The sequence below is a fragment of the Stegostoma tigrinum genome, chromosome 44 (genome assembly GCF_030684315.1).
Source record: "Stegostoma tigrinum isolate sSteTig4 chromosome 44, sSteTig4.hap1, whole genome shotgun sequence".
In the NCBI taxonomy this organism is placed as follows: domain Eukaryota; kingdom Metazoa; phylum Chordata; class Chondrichthyes; order Orectolobiformes; family Stegostomatidae; genus Stegostoma; species Stegostoma tigrinum.
In genome coordinates this window covers 10,573,380-10,588,379 of record NC_081397.1, presented here as the reverse complement: position 1 = coordinate 10,588,379, position 15,000 = coordinate 10,573,380, and the positions used below count along the sequence as shown (strand labels likewise).

The following is a 15,000-nucleotide window of genomic DNA, read 5'->3' as shown; positions in this document are numbered from 1 at the left end:
AATATGCTGAAATTCAGAAGAATGAGGGATTCTCTTAGAAATCTGTAAGACACTGTCAGACCAAGAAAATGTAAATGCAAAAAGAATATTCATGTTGCTAGTAGTCATATTTTTAGGAGAAAGGATAAGTCATTCCTGGCTGAGTAGGTGAGAGTCTCTTTATTTAGAAAGTGGTGATCTTTTGAAATTCCCTACCACAGAAACCAGCCACATTCAACACATTATATGAGTTCAGCATGGTGTAGGGTGGCACACTTGTTGCAAAGGGAAGCAAGGTATAATTGGTTGAATGGCAAGAGACAGAGAGTGAAGATGGAGGGTTGCTTTTTGGACTGTAGGCCTGTCATCCAGAAGTGTTCCCCAGGGATTGGGACTGAGTCCTCTTTTGCTTGTCATTATATAAATGATCTGAATGAGAAGTCATGGTAAACACGTTTGTGGATGATAACAAAGTGTGTAGCATAGTATTAAGGGGAGAACGTGTCCTAAGATTACAAATGGATCTTGATCAAATACCTCGATGGGCTGGAAAATGACTTAGAGAATTCAATCTGGATGAATGCATGTCCATCATGGGCCTCCTGCAGTGCCACAATGATACCACCCGAAGATTGCAGGAACAGCAACCCATATTCCACGTGGGAACCCTGCAGCCCAATGGTATCAATGTGGACTTCACCAGCTTCAAAATCTTCCCTTCCCCCACCGCATCCCAAAACCAGCCCAGCTCATCCCCTCCCCCCACTGCATCCCAAAACCAGCCCAGCCTGTCTCTGCCTCCCTAACCTGTTCTTCCTCTCGCCCATCCCTTCCCCCCACCTCAAGCCGCACCTCCATTTCCTACCTACTAACCTCATCCCACCTCCTTGACCTGTCCGTCTTCCCTGGACTGACCTATCCCCTCCACACCTCCCTACCTCTACTCTCCTCTCCACCTATCTTCTTTTCTCTCCATCTTCGGTCCTCCTCCCCCTCTCTCCCAATTTATTCCAGAACTCTCACCCATCCCCCTCTCTGATGGAGGGTCTAGGCCCGAAACGTCAGCTTTTGTGCTCCTGAGATGCTACTTGGCCTGCTGTGTTCATCCAGCTTCACACTTTGATATCTTAGTTCCAGATCCAGTTGGGGGCGGGCGTAAGCTGGAGGCGGAGCTGGACATTTCACTGTCTGTCACTCAGTTTCCTGCCCGGGCCGCCTCACACTCTCTGTCAGCTCTTTCTCAGTCAGGTCGGGGCGGGCTGTATAAAAATGGAAGGCGAGGCAGCTCCACTCTCATTCGGCAGCGATTACAGTGAAAAAGCGTGATGTCTGGAAGAGGCAAAGGAGGCAAAGGCCTGGGAAAAGGCGGAGCGAAGCGGCACCGCAAAGTGCTCCGTGATAACATCCAGGGCATCACGAAACCAGCCATCCGGCGCCTGGCTCGCCGTGGCGGGGTCAAGCGCATCTCGGGCTTGATCTACGAGGAGACCCGCGGGGTGCTGAAGGTTTTCCTGGAGAATGTGATCAGGGATGCGGTGACCTACACTGAGCACGCCAAGCGCAAGACGGTGACTGCCATGGATGTGGTGTACGCTCTGAAACGCCAGGGCCGCACGCTGTATGGATTCGGCGGCTGAGCAACTCGTCCCTTTTCCAGCGACCCCAACGGCTCTTTTCAGAGCCACCCAAACCCTCCGATTGAGAGCGGAGACCCGAGGATGGGAAAAGGCAGCACATATGGAGGAGACAGTGTACTGCAGCTGGTTATTTCACATTTTTCGCGACTTTTAATTTTGGCTCATTCCATTACAAAAATACACTAATTTCGTGTCCAATGTTAGAGAAAGATCAAGCAGTGAGAACGGAGACCTGAGCACAGGAAAGGCAGCACACAGCGAGGGTGTACTGTGCCGCAGCCGGATTTCAGATCTCGATTTGTAATTTCGCCCTGATGCTAAATGTTACATATTGCAGTTTTTCTATTTCATTCCTCCCAGGAATTCAGTTCAGTTTTCATTCAAGGAAGCATGCAGATATTTTAATGACTTGTTACCCTCTGTGACAGTTTTCGGACTATTTATATCTGGGTGAAATAAAAATGAGCCGATTAATTGAGATTGTGTAGCTTTAGTACCCTGTTAGCTTTGAATATGCTTAAATCGGCGGTGTTTTTTAGATTCATTAACGGGGGGTAGGCGGCCGGTTGATTCGTTTATCTGGGCTTTGTTAAAACACCCCGCTTTACTCCTGCTTGTTAGAGACAGATCAGGCAATGAACCCGCGTCTTTTCCGCGTTAACTGTAAGTTTGGTTTTTAAAAAATCCCACAAAGTACAGATTTTATCGTCGTCGGACATTATTTTTCCTTTAAATATTTAACCTAAAATCGGCGGGCTTTTTTCAAATTGACAAACTGTCATTTCAGGTTAACCAATCTGAATTCAACAATTATTTTATTGCCTTTTCCGTACCTTCCGGAGCTGTTTGGTCTAGGCCCGAAACGTCAGCTTTTGTGCTCCTGAGATGCTGCTTGGCCTGCTGTGTTCATCCAACTTCACACTTTATTATCTTGGATTCTCCAGCATCTGCAGTTCCCATTTCTCAGAGGGGTTGAGGGACGGGACTGTATCCAATCCCAGCTCTAGGGCGGGCTCTCCATTCCCATAAATTGGCACCGCCGCAGCAGGCTCGGCAGTGACAGCAGCAGCTTGCGTGTTTGTTGCAGAGAGTTGAAGAGAATGGCCAGAACCAAGCAGACAGCGCGCAAATCCACCGGAGGAAAAGCTCCTCGCAAGCAGCTGGCGACCAAAGCGGCCCGCAAGAGCGCTCCGGCCACGGGTGGAGTGAAGAAGCCTCATCGCTACCGGCCCGGCACGGTGGCTCTGCGGGAGATCCGCCGCTACCAGAAATCCACCGAGCTGCTGATCCGCAAACTGCCGTTCCAGCGCCTGGTGCGGGAGTTAGGAACTATGAACTTTAATTAATGTAAACCCACAGCGAGCTATCGATGTGATTCAATGCCACAGCTGTTGCAGAAGCTTAGACAACAGAAGTGTGTATCTGGAGGAACGCAGCAGGTCAAGCAACATCTCAGAAGCAGAAAAGCTGACGTGTCGGGATATTGCTGAGCGTGCTGTGTGCATCTAGCTACACAGCTTGGATACTCCACCATCTGCAGTTCCCATAATTTCTGTTAGAGAAATTTGTTGGTTCTGAGATACACTAATTCACATTAAAGACAAAAGGTAACTCGGGGCAATCAGGTTCATAAATGTTCAGAAATCATAACACAATTGAAGTATTGCACCCCATATTTTATAAGTTTCCGATTGAAACGCCTACGTGGGCAAATTTCTTCACTGGGCGTATTGCCAGCTATAACGGAGCTTGACGGAGGAGGGTGGTGGGAAAAGGTTACCAAATCGAAAAGCCCATCAAAACATACAAACAATTTTTATGCGTTGGGCAAAATTTCAATTGCACGACCAAATCTCCCACTAATGTATTCATTCGATCCTCTGAGGCGGGTCGGTTTCGTATCGAATGGCCTCTTTGTTGCGGCGACTTATTGCATGTCCTTTGTTCCGTCAGCGTATTGATGGGGATACCGCTTTGAGTTATTATTTCAAGTCGCTGTCCCTGCAGTAAAACCTCAGACTTTATTCGTCGTGTCCGGTAGCTGCTCCAGTTTTATCTCGGTTAGGGAAAAAATAAAAGGAATTATGTTTGCACATAAAATGAAAATTAATCAACCAGCAGTGACAGTCTAGCTGCTTTGCACTGATTTTGTGGGTGGCTCTGAAAAGAGCCATTGGTTGTCAGGTTACAGAACGGCCCCTTCACTTTTTAGTGGCGCCCCCAGCGGCGGTTTTCTTGGGCAGCAGCACGGCCTGGATATTAGGCAGCACCCCGCCCTGAACGATGGTCACCCCTCCCAGCAGCTTGTTGAGCTCCTCGTCGTTGCGCACGGCCAGCTGGAGGTGCCTGGGGATGATGCGGGTCTTCTTGTTGTCCCGGGCCGCGTTACCGGCCAGCTCGAGGATTTCAGCCGTCAGGTACTCGAGCACCGCAGCCAGATAGACCGGCGCTCCGGCACCCACACGCTCAGCATAGTTACCCTTTCTCAGGAGCCTGTGAACACGGCCCACCGGGAACTGCAGCCCAGCCCGGGACGACCGGGACTTCGCCTTCGACCGAGCTTTCCCGCCACCGCCCTTTCCTCTCCCAGACATCGCCACAGTCTCTCAAACACTTTCACAGAGAATTCTGCAATGCGGCCACATCCCGCCCTCTTATACCTTCGGGAGGAATGGGGATGCGGCCATTGCTGATTGGTCACATTTTTCAGTATCTCCTAATGTCGTTTCAATGTCCAATCAGATATCTGCTTCACTCACCAATCCGGAGAGGGCCCGGGGAGGAGGCCGGAAAACCCCGGCACCAAATCATCAACCGCTTTCTTTCAAACTCGAAAAGCCATCCAATAGTTTCAAACGGGTAGAAGATTTACAAAGAAGAATGCGTTCATATTCCAGATAATTTACTTTTAGAATACAACTGTATACTTCACACAATCTCTGATTCCCCGGCCTAGTTGAATCCGTCTATTTTTGATCTTGAAGTTCTTTTTTCCCCGCAAAAACTGAAGAATAAGTGGAAGCGGGAAAGAAAAGCCCGCCGAAAGTTATTCTCTGCACAGATTGAATTTATTACACATCAGCACCCGGTTATATTGATAAAAGTATCACAACTGTTTCTTTCCCGTTGAGCGCATTCCTGCTTTAAACAATATTTTACAATCGCTCTCCCGATTGCACAAGATCAACAATATTTCCACTTTTGCGATGCCAGTCCGGCAGCTGTTCTGCTTTCCTCTCGGTTCACTTGGAAATTTTCCCGCCGACAACAGAAAGCCTCATTTACAGCTTTCTGCAAAACCGGATAGAACCCGCGGGGAGATTTGAAAATAAAACAAAATTCCTCTGCGTGGAAACCGTAGGAAAATACCGGCGCCAAATCATAAACCGTTTTCTGTCCGATTTGAAAAGCCCGCCAACATGGGCAATACGACCAAGAGTTTTTAACCAGGATTTTTGCGTTCATGCCTACGATTTAATTTCCTTTCAGTTAAAAATGTTCACTTCACAATCTCTGTCACTTCCTAAGCAACACCGTTTTCAGAAAACATGGTAAAATAGCCCTCACTTATTGTGCTGGATCAGTCTTTCCGGTCGGTCTCGGCTCATTTTGAAACTCTCACCGACAACAGAAAGCCCCACACACTGCAAACTGAAAAAAAATCGGATAAATTCCCTTACAGATTTGGAAATTGAAAAAGGAATCGCACGGCATTTCTCTTAATGGGACTCAAATAAGCGATCAAACTTTTCATTACCACGGATGAATCCAGCCTTCATACCCTATTGGGACAAGTTGGAAAAACCCTTCAACATAGTGGGTAAAGTTTTACAAAGAGGATTGAACAGTTTAATTTTTCTTAGAATTTAATTCACTTGCACATTACAAGTGCACGCTAATGTATTTATAAAAACTTACACAACGTTTTTCGGGGTGAACGGGTTAAAACTTGAAACAATAGTTGGAAGTTGCCCTCCCATATTCTCCTTGAACACAGTTTCACACTTGCGACTGCAATCCTGGCTCTGGCTTTATCTAAGCTCATTTTGAAAGCCTCTCACCGACAGCTGAAATCCTGAAATGACAAGTATTCTGCAAGATCTGTTCATGGGACTCGAGCAGTTAGTTTTCTTTCTAGGGGGTGAAATTCCTGATCAAGGGGTAAATAATAACTGGAACACAGGAGTTGTTGAAAAAAAATGACTGAGTGACGATGAATGTGCTTTCTGTACAGGGAGGGAAGAGAGACTGGGTAGGAAGGCAACCGAAAGTAACCGACAGAGGGACAGGGACCGCACGTTAATGTTTAGAACGTTTGTGTAAACAAAGATAAAGATTAGAGACATTAATTATAGACACCGAGAATCATTTACAAACGAAAAGTGGTTCAAAAAGTGGAAGTTGTTGATAAATGATTCATTGGAGATAATTATGCTCTTTGCAGATACAGGGAAACGAGACAGGGTATGGCTGCAACCTAAAATAAAGGGCAGATGAGGGACCACACATCAAGTTCTTAAACAATTACATTATTTTTAAAAAGCCGACTGACATTACTAATACATACCGAAAATCATTTGCACAAAGTTGGTTCAGCTGTTTCAGCGAAGTTGTGGGTGGCTCTGAAAAGAGCCGTTGGGTTTTGGATGTGTTTTCTCAGCACAATGTGGGGTCTCACTTAGAGCTGGTGTACTTGGTCACCGCCTTTGTACCCTCCGACACGGCGTGCTTGGCCAACTCCCCGGGCAGCAGCAACCGCACCGCGGTCTGGATCTCCCGGGAGCTGATGGTGCTGCGCTTGTTGTAATGGGCCAGGCGGGAAGCCTCCCCCGCGATACGCTCGAAAATATCGTTGACGAACGAGTTCATGATGCTCATCGCCTTGGAGGAGATGCCGGTGTCGGGGTGAACCTGCTTCATCACTTTGTAGATGTAGATGCCGTAACTTTCTTTCCTGGACCGTTTCCTTCTCTTGCCGGCTTTCCCCGGCGCCTTCTTGATGATTTTCTTAGCGCCCTTCTTGGAGGCTTGCTGCGCTTTCTTCTCATCGGCCATAGAAACGATCACTTCCAGACACACAATAAAGGAAAATGGGCGCGGAGCTCGCTTTTTATAGCCTGACCACGTCAGCAATGCTAATGAGGGATGGGGGAAACTCTGGTTCATGATTGGGCAATTTTGAAGAATCTCAGACCATGTGATTAGCTTTTCTGTGATTGGTTACTGTGGGACACAACGTGGATCTGCCAGGATATGCAAAGGAAAGTGAAACACAAACGAAATTTTGTATACCGATCACTTTAAATGTAACTAGTTGTTGCCATTTAATGAACACAGTACCTGAGAGGTTTTATTTGCGACAATGCATTTATTCTGCTCACAGCAACGTTTCATGTATAACATTATTTTGTTTCTTCACTCTGTAATTTCTGCAGTACACAATAAGCTGTATTGTGTTAAGAATTCGATTTTAAATGAGGGAAACTTTGTCGAATATCTGTCAGTCTCTGCGATCTGAAAATGGGAGTGCAGTTATCCACCTGACACTATTCATGCAGTGTGGACGATTGTACAACACTCGTGGGTCCACCTCATCCATGGCTTCCAGATATCCGAAATTAATCTAGTCCTATTTGCCAGCATTTGACCCACATCACACTAAGCCCTTCCTATTCATATACCCGTCCAGATGCCTTTTAAATGTTGTAGCTGTACTCAACTCCTCCACTTCCTCTGGCAGCTCACTGCAATTCCGCACCACTCTCTGTGTGCAAACATTGCCCACCTTAAGTTCCCTTTAAATCATAGTTTTCTCATCCAAAACCCATGCCCTCCAGATTTGGACTCCTCTTCCGTGGGCAAAAGAACTTGATTATAAAATTAAGAGGGGCATGGACAGCGTGAATAATCTTCTATACGGTCACCACCCAGCCTCTGACACTCCATGGAAAACAAGCTGCAAAACAAACCACAATAAGCCCTGTCTATTCACTCTCTCCATGAAACTCAAACTCTCCAACTGTGGCAACATCCTGGATGTGAGTTTGCTCACTGAGCTTGAAGGTTCATTTTTCAGCCATTTCGTCGCTTTTTTTAATTTGAGAAAACATACTTTATTCATACAATGTACAAAAAAACTTATACCCTGACCCAGTCATGCAAGCCGCTCCGGGTTAGCCAGGGAGTACATACACCAACGAAAGGCAAAAACAAAACAAAGAAGAAAAAAAAACAAAGAAAATACCCCGGCAGTCGTCTCCCTGCACAGTCCCCGTTGGCCCCCTAACTAGTTGAGGAAGGTACCAGCTGGGCCCAGTTACCAGATAGGGACCTTTTTTCTATTCTGGGCGAGGGGTTTCATATGGTGGTTTTCCCCACGGCGCCTTCGCGGCAGCTGCCCCGAGCTTTAGAGCGTCCCTCAGCACGTAGTCCTGGACCTTGGAGTGAGCCAGTCTGCAACACTCAGTCAGGGTCAGTTCTTTCAGCTGGCAGACCAGCAAGTTGCGGGCAGACCAAAGAGCGTCTTTCACCGCATTGATAGTCCTCCAGTTGCAGATGATGTTGGTCTCAATGTGCGTCCCGGGAAGCAGCCCGTAGAGCACAGAGTCTCATGTCACGGAGCTGCTCGGGACGAACCTCGACAAATACCACTGCATCCCCCTCCAGACCTCCTGTGCATAGGCACACTCCAGAAGGAGGTGATCGACAGTCTCAGCACCCCCGCAGCCACCTCGAGGGCAGCGTGCGGTGGCGCAGAGATTCCGGGCATGCATAAAGGATCTCACTGGCAGAGCCCCTCTCACCGCCAGCCAAGCAATGTCCTTGTGCTTGTTTGAAAGTTCTGGTGATGAGGCATTCTGCCGAACCACTTTGGCAGTCTGCATGGGGAACCACACGACGGGATCCACCCTCTCCTTTTCCCAACGAGTCTCGAGGATACTATGTGCTGACCACTGCCTGACGGCCTTGTGGTCAAAGGGGTTTCCTTTCAAAAATTTCTCCACCAAGGACAGGTGGTACGGTACGGTACAACAACTCGGAGCGTTCTGCGGCAACAAGGCCAGGCCCATCCTTCACAACACCGGGGACAGGTAGAACCTCAGTAAGTAGTGACACTTGGTGTTTGCGTACTGAGGATCTACTCACAGCTTGATGCAGCCGCACACAAAGGTAGCCATCAGGGCGAGGGTGGCGTTCGGTACATCATTTCCCGCGTTTTCCAGGTTATTGTACATGGTGTCCCTACGGACCCAGTCCATCCTTGACCCCCAAATGAACTGGAAGATGGCCCGGGTGATCGCAGCGGCTCAGGTCCAGAGAATAGGCCAGGCCTGCGCCACATACAACAGTACCGAAAGCTCCTCGCACCTGAAAAACAGGTTCTTACCCGCGATGGAGGGGGACCGGAGCGTCCACCTGTCCAGCTTCTGCTTCAGTTTGGTGATATGCTCCTCCCAAGTCTTAGTGAACGCTCCAGCTCCATTGAAACAAACACAGAGCACCTTCAGGTAGACTGTCCTGACGGTGAAGGGGATGAAGGGGCAGTCGTCCCAGTTCCCGAAGAACATGGCCACGCTCTTACCCCTATTGACTTTGGCACCCGAGGCCAGTTCAAACTGGCCGCAGATGTCCAACAGCCTACCCCACCAACCAACGATCAGTGCAGAAGATGGCGACATCGTCCATGTACAGGGAGGTCTTGACCTGAAGGCCTCCGCTGTCTGGGATAGTCACGCCCTTCAGATTCACGTCCTCCCTGATGTTGCAGCAAAGGGCTTCATACAGCTCATGAACAAGGCAGGAGAGAATGAGCAGCCCTGCCTGACTCCAGATCTGACGGGAAAATTGCCCAATTCCCACCTGGTGATCGAGTCTGCGCTAACGATGTTGGTGTAGAGCAGCCGGATCCAATTGCGGATGCCTGCCCCAAACCCCAATTTGGAGAGCATGTCCCTCACGTAAGCATGAGAGACCCTGTCAAAGGCCTTCTCCTGGTCCAGGCTGACGAGGCAGGTGTCCACCCTCCTGTCCTCCACGTAGGCGATCATATCCCCGATCAGCGTGAGGCTTTCAGTGATCTTCCTGCCAGGCACAGCACAGGTTTGGTTCGGGTGAATTATCGACTCCAGGACAGACCTGACCCGGTTGGCTATGGCCTTGGCCAGGATTTTGTAGTCCATGTTCAATAATGAAATGGGACGCCAATTCTTAATTTCTTCCCTCTCCCCCTTCCTCTTGTAAATGAGGGTGATGATGCCCTTCGTCATGGACTTGCACATTTCCCCTGCCCGAAGCGCACTATCGTACACCTCCAGCATGTCCTGGCCGACCAGGTCCCACAGAGCGGAATACAGCACGACCGGTAAGCCGTTGCTCCCAGGAGTCTTATTCCACACCAAGGACTTGAGGACTCTAGTCAGCTCATCCAGGGATATCGGCCGGTCCAGCCACTCCCTCGTGCTGTTATCTAAGACCTCTGTGATAGATGACAGGAACGACTTGGAGGCCATGCTGTCTGTCGGCTTCACGTCGTACAGTCCGGCATAGAAGGATCTGCTGATCCTCAAAATGTCGGGCCAAGAACGACGTCACCGAGCCATCATCCTCCTTCAGCCGGCTGAGCACAGAGCTTTCCTGGTGCACCTTCTGAAAGAAGAAATGCGAGCACGTCTTGTCCTGCTCCACGGAGCAGACCCTGGACTGGAAGTTTATCCTGGAGGCCTCCGCGGCAAAGAGTGAGACTTGCTGGCCCCTCACCTCGGAGGTCCTCCGTGACTTCGACCGCCATCGACTGCAGAAGGAGTAAGTTCTGCACCCTTTTCTGGAGTAGTGACAGCTTTCCCCGCCTCTCTCTCGCCTTCCGAACACCCTTGAGGACAAAGAACCTCTTGATGTTCTCCTTCACTGTCTCCCACCAGTTGCCCGGAGTCTCAAAGAGGGGTTTCACTGTTCTCCAACTGGTGTACTCCCTCTTAAGCTCCTTGACGTTCTCTGGGGTCAACAGAGTCGTGTTGAGCTTCCACGTTCCCTTGCCGGCCTGCTGGTCATCCTGTAAGTGACAGTCGGCCAGCAGGAGGCAGTGGTCAGAGAAGAACACCGGCTCGATGTCGGTGGAGCTGAGCGAGAACACCCGTGACACAAACAGGAAGTCTATCCTTGAGCGGATAGACCCGTCTGGCCGTGACCAGGTGCATCTCCGCTGGGCTCCGTCGGCAGGGATACAGAAGACGTCGAGCAGATTGGCGTCATTCATCGTGCCCATCAGGAATCTGGACATGACGACCAGTTGACTCCCCCCACCCGCTATCCCCACGCCGGATCTTCCATCTGCATCAATGATGCAGTTGAAGTCTCCACCTAGGATAACCGGCCTGGACGTAGCCAGCAGGGGTGGAAGCCGCTGCAGGACGGCCAACCGCTCACTCCGTACCGCTGGGGCGGACACATTGATCAGCCTCCGGAGAGCGTTCCTGTCGGTGACATCAACCACTAGGTGGCGACCCCCCACCACCTCCTGAACTTGAGAGATGGCGAAGTCGCGCCCCTGCAGCAGAATAGCCAGGCCCGAGGAGCGACAGTCGTTACCACCCGACCAGATCAAAGGCCCACAGGTCCAGGCGCTGGACCTTTTCCCTGTGCCTGCTGAGGTGCAGTATCCCACAGTCCTGTAGAAACAGGAGGTCCGCCTTGACGGTGGTCAGGTTGGCCAACATGGACACACATCTTGCGGTGGACTTGACGCTGCGCACATTAATGCTCGCAACTCATACCCCCATTGTGGGCAGTGAACACAGTACCCTCCCCAAGTTCAAGGTCCAGCCCATCCATCTGTCCCTTCATGCCCATTGCCCGGGATAACTGCTGGACGATCTCCAGGCTCAGGAATCCGTGTGTGCTGCCTTCTGGGTGGCATCCACCCGGCGGGGGTTGGGAGGCAGGAGAGTCTGGCTCTGGATCAGGCTGGGGACATGCTGTTTTCTCCTTCCCACCTGAAAATTCCAGGGGGCCCTCCAGGGCACCAGCGGCACGTGGCTGGGTGTCGGAGAGAGCCTCAGGACGCCTCCCGTCACCTGGAAGCGGGGTGCTGCTTTCCTTCTCCCTTGAGATCTATAGCTTCTGCTTTGGGCGGGCCGCCTCCGAATCTCCCTCATCAGAGGAGCTCTTATAGCCCCCCTGCAGCTGTCTCTTACCGCCTGATGGTTGCGGTGACTGGGCCTGCAGGCGCACCCTCCTCCTTGCTTTCCGGACCGTCGCCCATCCCTGGATCACCTGACGCCTCCTCCATCGACTCCGGGTTGTCGGGGTGGGGAAAGACCACTGTATGAAACCCCTCATCCAGAATGGTAAAAAGGGCCATATCTGGTAACTGGGCCCAGCTGGAGCCTTCCCCAACTGGCCAGGGGGCCAACGGGGACTGTGCGGGTGGACGACTGCCGGGGTATTTTCTTTGCTTTGTTTTTTTTCTTCTTTGTTTGTTTTTTTTCCTTTAGTTGGTGTATGTACCCCCTGGGTAACTCAAAGCGGTCTGCATGACTGGGTAGGTGTGTAAATGTGTTATTTTTTGTACATCTTATGAAAAAAGTATATTTTTTCAAATAAAAAAAGGGTGACGAAACGTCTGAAAACTAACCTTCCAGCTCAGTGAGCCAACTCACATCCAGAACCTCAACCTGAGCTACAAATCTTCTCAAAACTCATTATGAGATTGTGTCAAACCTTGGCCTGGCTATTGGTGGGTCCATCTCCAATTAGGAGTTTCAAACGATTGGCCATATAGAATAAGGGGAAGGGTACAGTGATCCCGTTGCATTGGATTACTGTAACACAAAATGTATTGCACTGCAAGAATCAGAGCATCATCACTCTCGCTTTCCAATCTAAGCTAAAGATTAATGCGGTAACTGCATCTTCAAGAGGGGTGGCTGTGGCCCTCTCCCCGCATGATCTGGTGACTGGTTGATGAAATACTGCGATGGCCCTGAATTCTGACTGTACCCCGAGTCTTTGTCCAAGGTCTGCAGTTTCACTCCTGCAAGGAATCAAAGCAGCAGATTTAAAATTTGGCCCATTCAATTTGCTCCACTGTACAATGACAATATCTGATCCAAGTGAGCTGTTAACTGTAGTATTCATTCACCTTGACCTTTATCCCGTAAATATTAATTCAATGTTGAAAGAACATACAGAGAAATGAAAGAAATGGGACATTCTCACTGAAGCAACACATAAGTATTGGATGGCACCCTGTGTCACAGTGGTATCTAGATGGAAGTGGTCGTGGGCTTGGAAGGCACTGTCTATGGAGCGTTGGTGAATTCCAGCTGTGCATCTTCTGGAAGGTACACATTGCTGCTTGAGCATTGGTGTTTGAGGGAATGGACGTTTGCGGATGTGCAGCCAATCAAGTGTTACTCTCCTGGATGGTACCTTGCTTCTGGTGTGTTTTTGGAGCTGCATTCATCCGGGTAAGTGGGGCTAAACTATCACATTCCTGACTTGATCACATTAGATGTTGGACAGGATTTGGGGAAGCAGGAGACCAGACACTCACTGCAGGATACCCAGACTCTGACCTGTCCTTGCAGTATCTGTATTTATGTACAGAATCAGCTCGAGCATCACAGCGTCCATGAGTGAAACAGAATGGGAACAGACCCTTTCATCCAATTGGTCTGCAATAGATTAACATCCCAATCTGATCTCGTCCCATTTGCCAGCATTTTGCACATATCCCTCTCATGTCGACCTGTTCATCTACCCGTCCAATGGTGTTTAAAACTTATCATTGTACCCTCCACAAGGTGTACCTCTGTCAGCTTGTTCCAAACATGCCGCACACTCTGCACTAAAGAAATCTCCCTCAGGTCTCTTTTAACATTGACCCTCTCACCATGCCCTTAAGGTTTGGGCTCCTCCACCCAAGAAAGAAAGACCATGGCTATTCACCCTATCCATGCCCCTCATGATTTTATAAACCTCTATAAGGTCACCCCTCAGTCTCTGATGCTGCAGGGTAGAAAGCCCGAGCCTGTTCACCCTCTCCAAACAGTTCACACCATCTAGTCCAGGCAACATCTTTGTAAATACTTTCTGCACCCTCTCCAGTTCAACAACTTCCTTCCCACGGCAGGTTGGCTACAACTTCAAGCAGTAAAAGTGGGACTCAACAAATTTCCTGTACAGCCACAACGTGACATCTCAACTCCTATTCTCAATACACTGACCAATGAAGGCAAACACTTGCTTCACCACCTTATCTACTTGCGACTCCACTTTCAATGAACTACGCACACAAGCACCTTGGTGTCTTTGTTGGGGAACACTTCCCAGGGCCCTCCCATTAACTGTCGAACCCCTCTCCTGTTTTGAACAATGAGAATGTGTCTGTTATCATCATTCTCTTCTTGTCAGTTACTGCAACGTGAACAAGAGCAACTATTAATGTATGCCTTTCCGTTTCTGTTAGGTCCATTTATGAGTTTAGTAATTGTTGCAAATATACCAGTTTTTGCTGTGTGACTGTGTGAGTGAAGTTCTCAATCCAAAATAATCAATTTCTACTCTTGTGCATCAAAGTGGTTTTATTCTCTGGCCACCAGTGATATTCTGTGACTGTGCTTCAATCTGAGAGAATAGTTATGAGGGTGTAGAGAGTGAGCTTTCATCCCATTTCCATTTGTTGTTTATGAGCTTTCTGTCAGTCAAAGAGTACAAATGTTCTAGAGCAAGCACAATGGGCTGAATGGCCTCCTGCTGACATGTACCAGGTCTGTATTTCTGAGGCATTTTCATTTATCCATCTGTAGTATAGTGTATCAGGATAAAGATATCATGTAGAAATGGACAGACAAGCTAATTTTTCTTTTTAAAAAGCTGGCCCTGTGAGTCAGTGTGTGCTGTTTCGTTTTTTAGGGTTCTATGGTATCACAGATACTTAGTTTTACCTTGTACTAGGATTTTTTGTTTTATTTATTTGCAGAGTTTTATTCTGCATCTGGCAGTCCATGTTGCATTCTCTACTTGTCAGGCTTTGGCAGGGAAAGTGCATTTGTATTTCACATTATTTAATTTCTGTGTCTTTGTATGGGACATGTATTCATCAAAAGATTATTTTAGTCCTAAATAAAAATTCAAAAAAACTTCCGGTGCTGTATGTCAGTAACAAAAATGGAATTTGCTGGAAACGCAAAGCAGGTCTGGCAGCATGTGAAGAGAAATCATAGTTAACTTTTCAAACACTTCCACTGTTCTGCACAAAGGTCACATGGATCCGAAACATTAATTCTGATTTCTCTTCACAGATGCTGCCAGGCCTGCTGAGCTCTACCCGAAAATTCTGTTTTTGTTTATTATTTCTGTCCTCCTCAGTCACTGATAACATCAA

General features: G+C 48.7%; 4 protein-coding genes across 4 annotated transcripts; 2 read left to right on the top strand and 2 right to left on the bottom strand.

Annotated features, from left to right (window-relative positions):
- The first annotated feature begins 1,297 nt into the window (after window positions 1-1,297).
- LOC132207039 (histone H4) lies at window positions 1,298-2,297 on the top strand. Its single transcript, XM_059642229.1, has one exon. It carries the CDS (start codon window positions 1,305-1,307, stop codon window positions 1,614-1,616), a length of 312 nt encoding a protein of 103 aa, XP_059498212.1. The 5' UTR covers window positions 1,298-1,304; the 3' UTR covers window positions 1,617-2,297.
- Window positions 1,600-4,210, bottom strand: LOC132207005 (late histone H2A.2.2-like). Its single transcript, XM_059642177.1, has one exon. The coding sequence runs from the start codon at window positions 4,208-4,210 to the stop codon at window positions 3,818-3,820; it is 393 nt and encodes a 130-aa protein (XP_059498160.1). The 3' UTR covers window positions 1,600-3,817.
- Window positions 2,686-3,227, top strand: LOC132207047 (histone H3.2). Its single transcript, XM_059642239.1, has one exon. The coding sequence runs from the start codon at window positions 2,717-2,719 to the stop codon at window positions 2,960-2,962; it is 246 nt and encodes an 81-aa protein (XP_059498222.1). The 5' UTR covers window positions 2,686-2,716; the 3' UTR covers window positions 2,963-3,227.
- A 1,081-nt stretch (window positions 4,211-5,291) lies between the features above and the next one.
- On the bottom strand, window positions 5,292-6,695 carry LOC132207057 (late histone H2B.L4-like). Its single transcript, XM_059642249.1, has 2 exons — window positions 5,535-6,695; window positions 5,292-5,398 (listed from the first exon to the last, which is right to left on the bottom strand). The coding sequence occupies exon 1, from the start codon at window positions 6,669-6,671 to the stop codon at window positions 6,291-6,293; it is 381 nt and encodes a 126-aa protein (XP_059498232.1). The 5' UTR covers window positions 6,672-6,695; the 3' UTR covers window positions 5,292-5,398; window positions 5,535-6,290.
- Window positions 6,696-15,000: the final 8,305 nt, after the last annotated feature.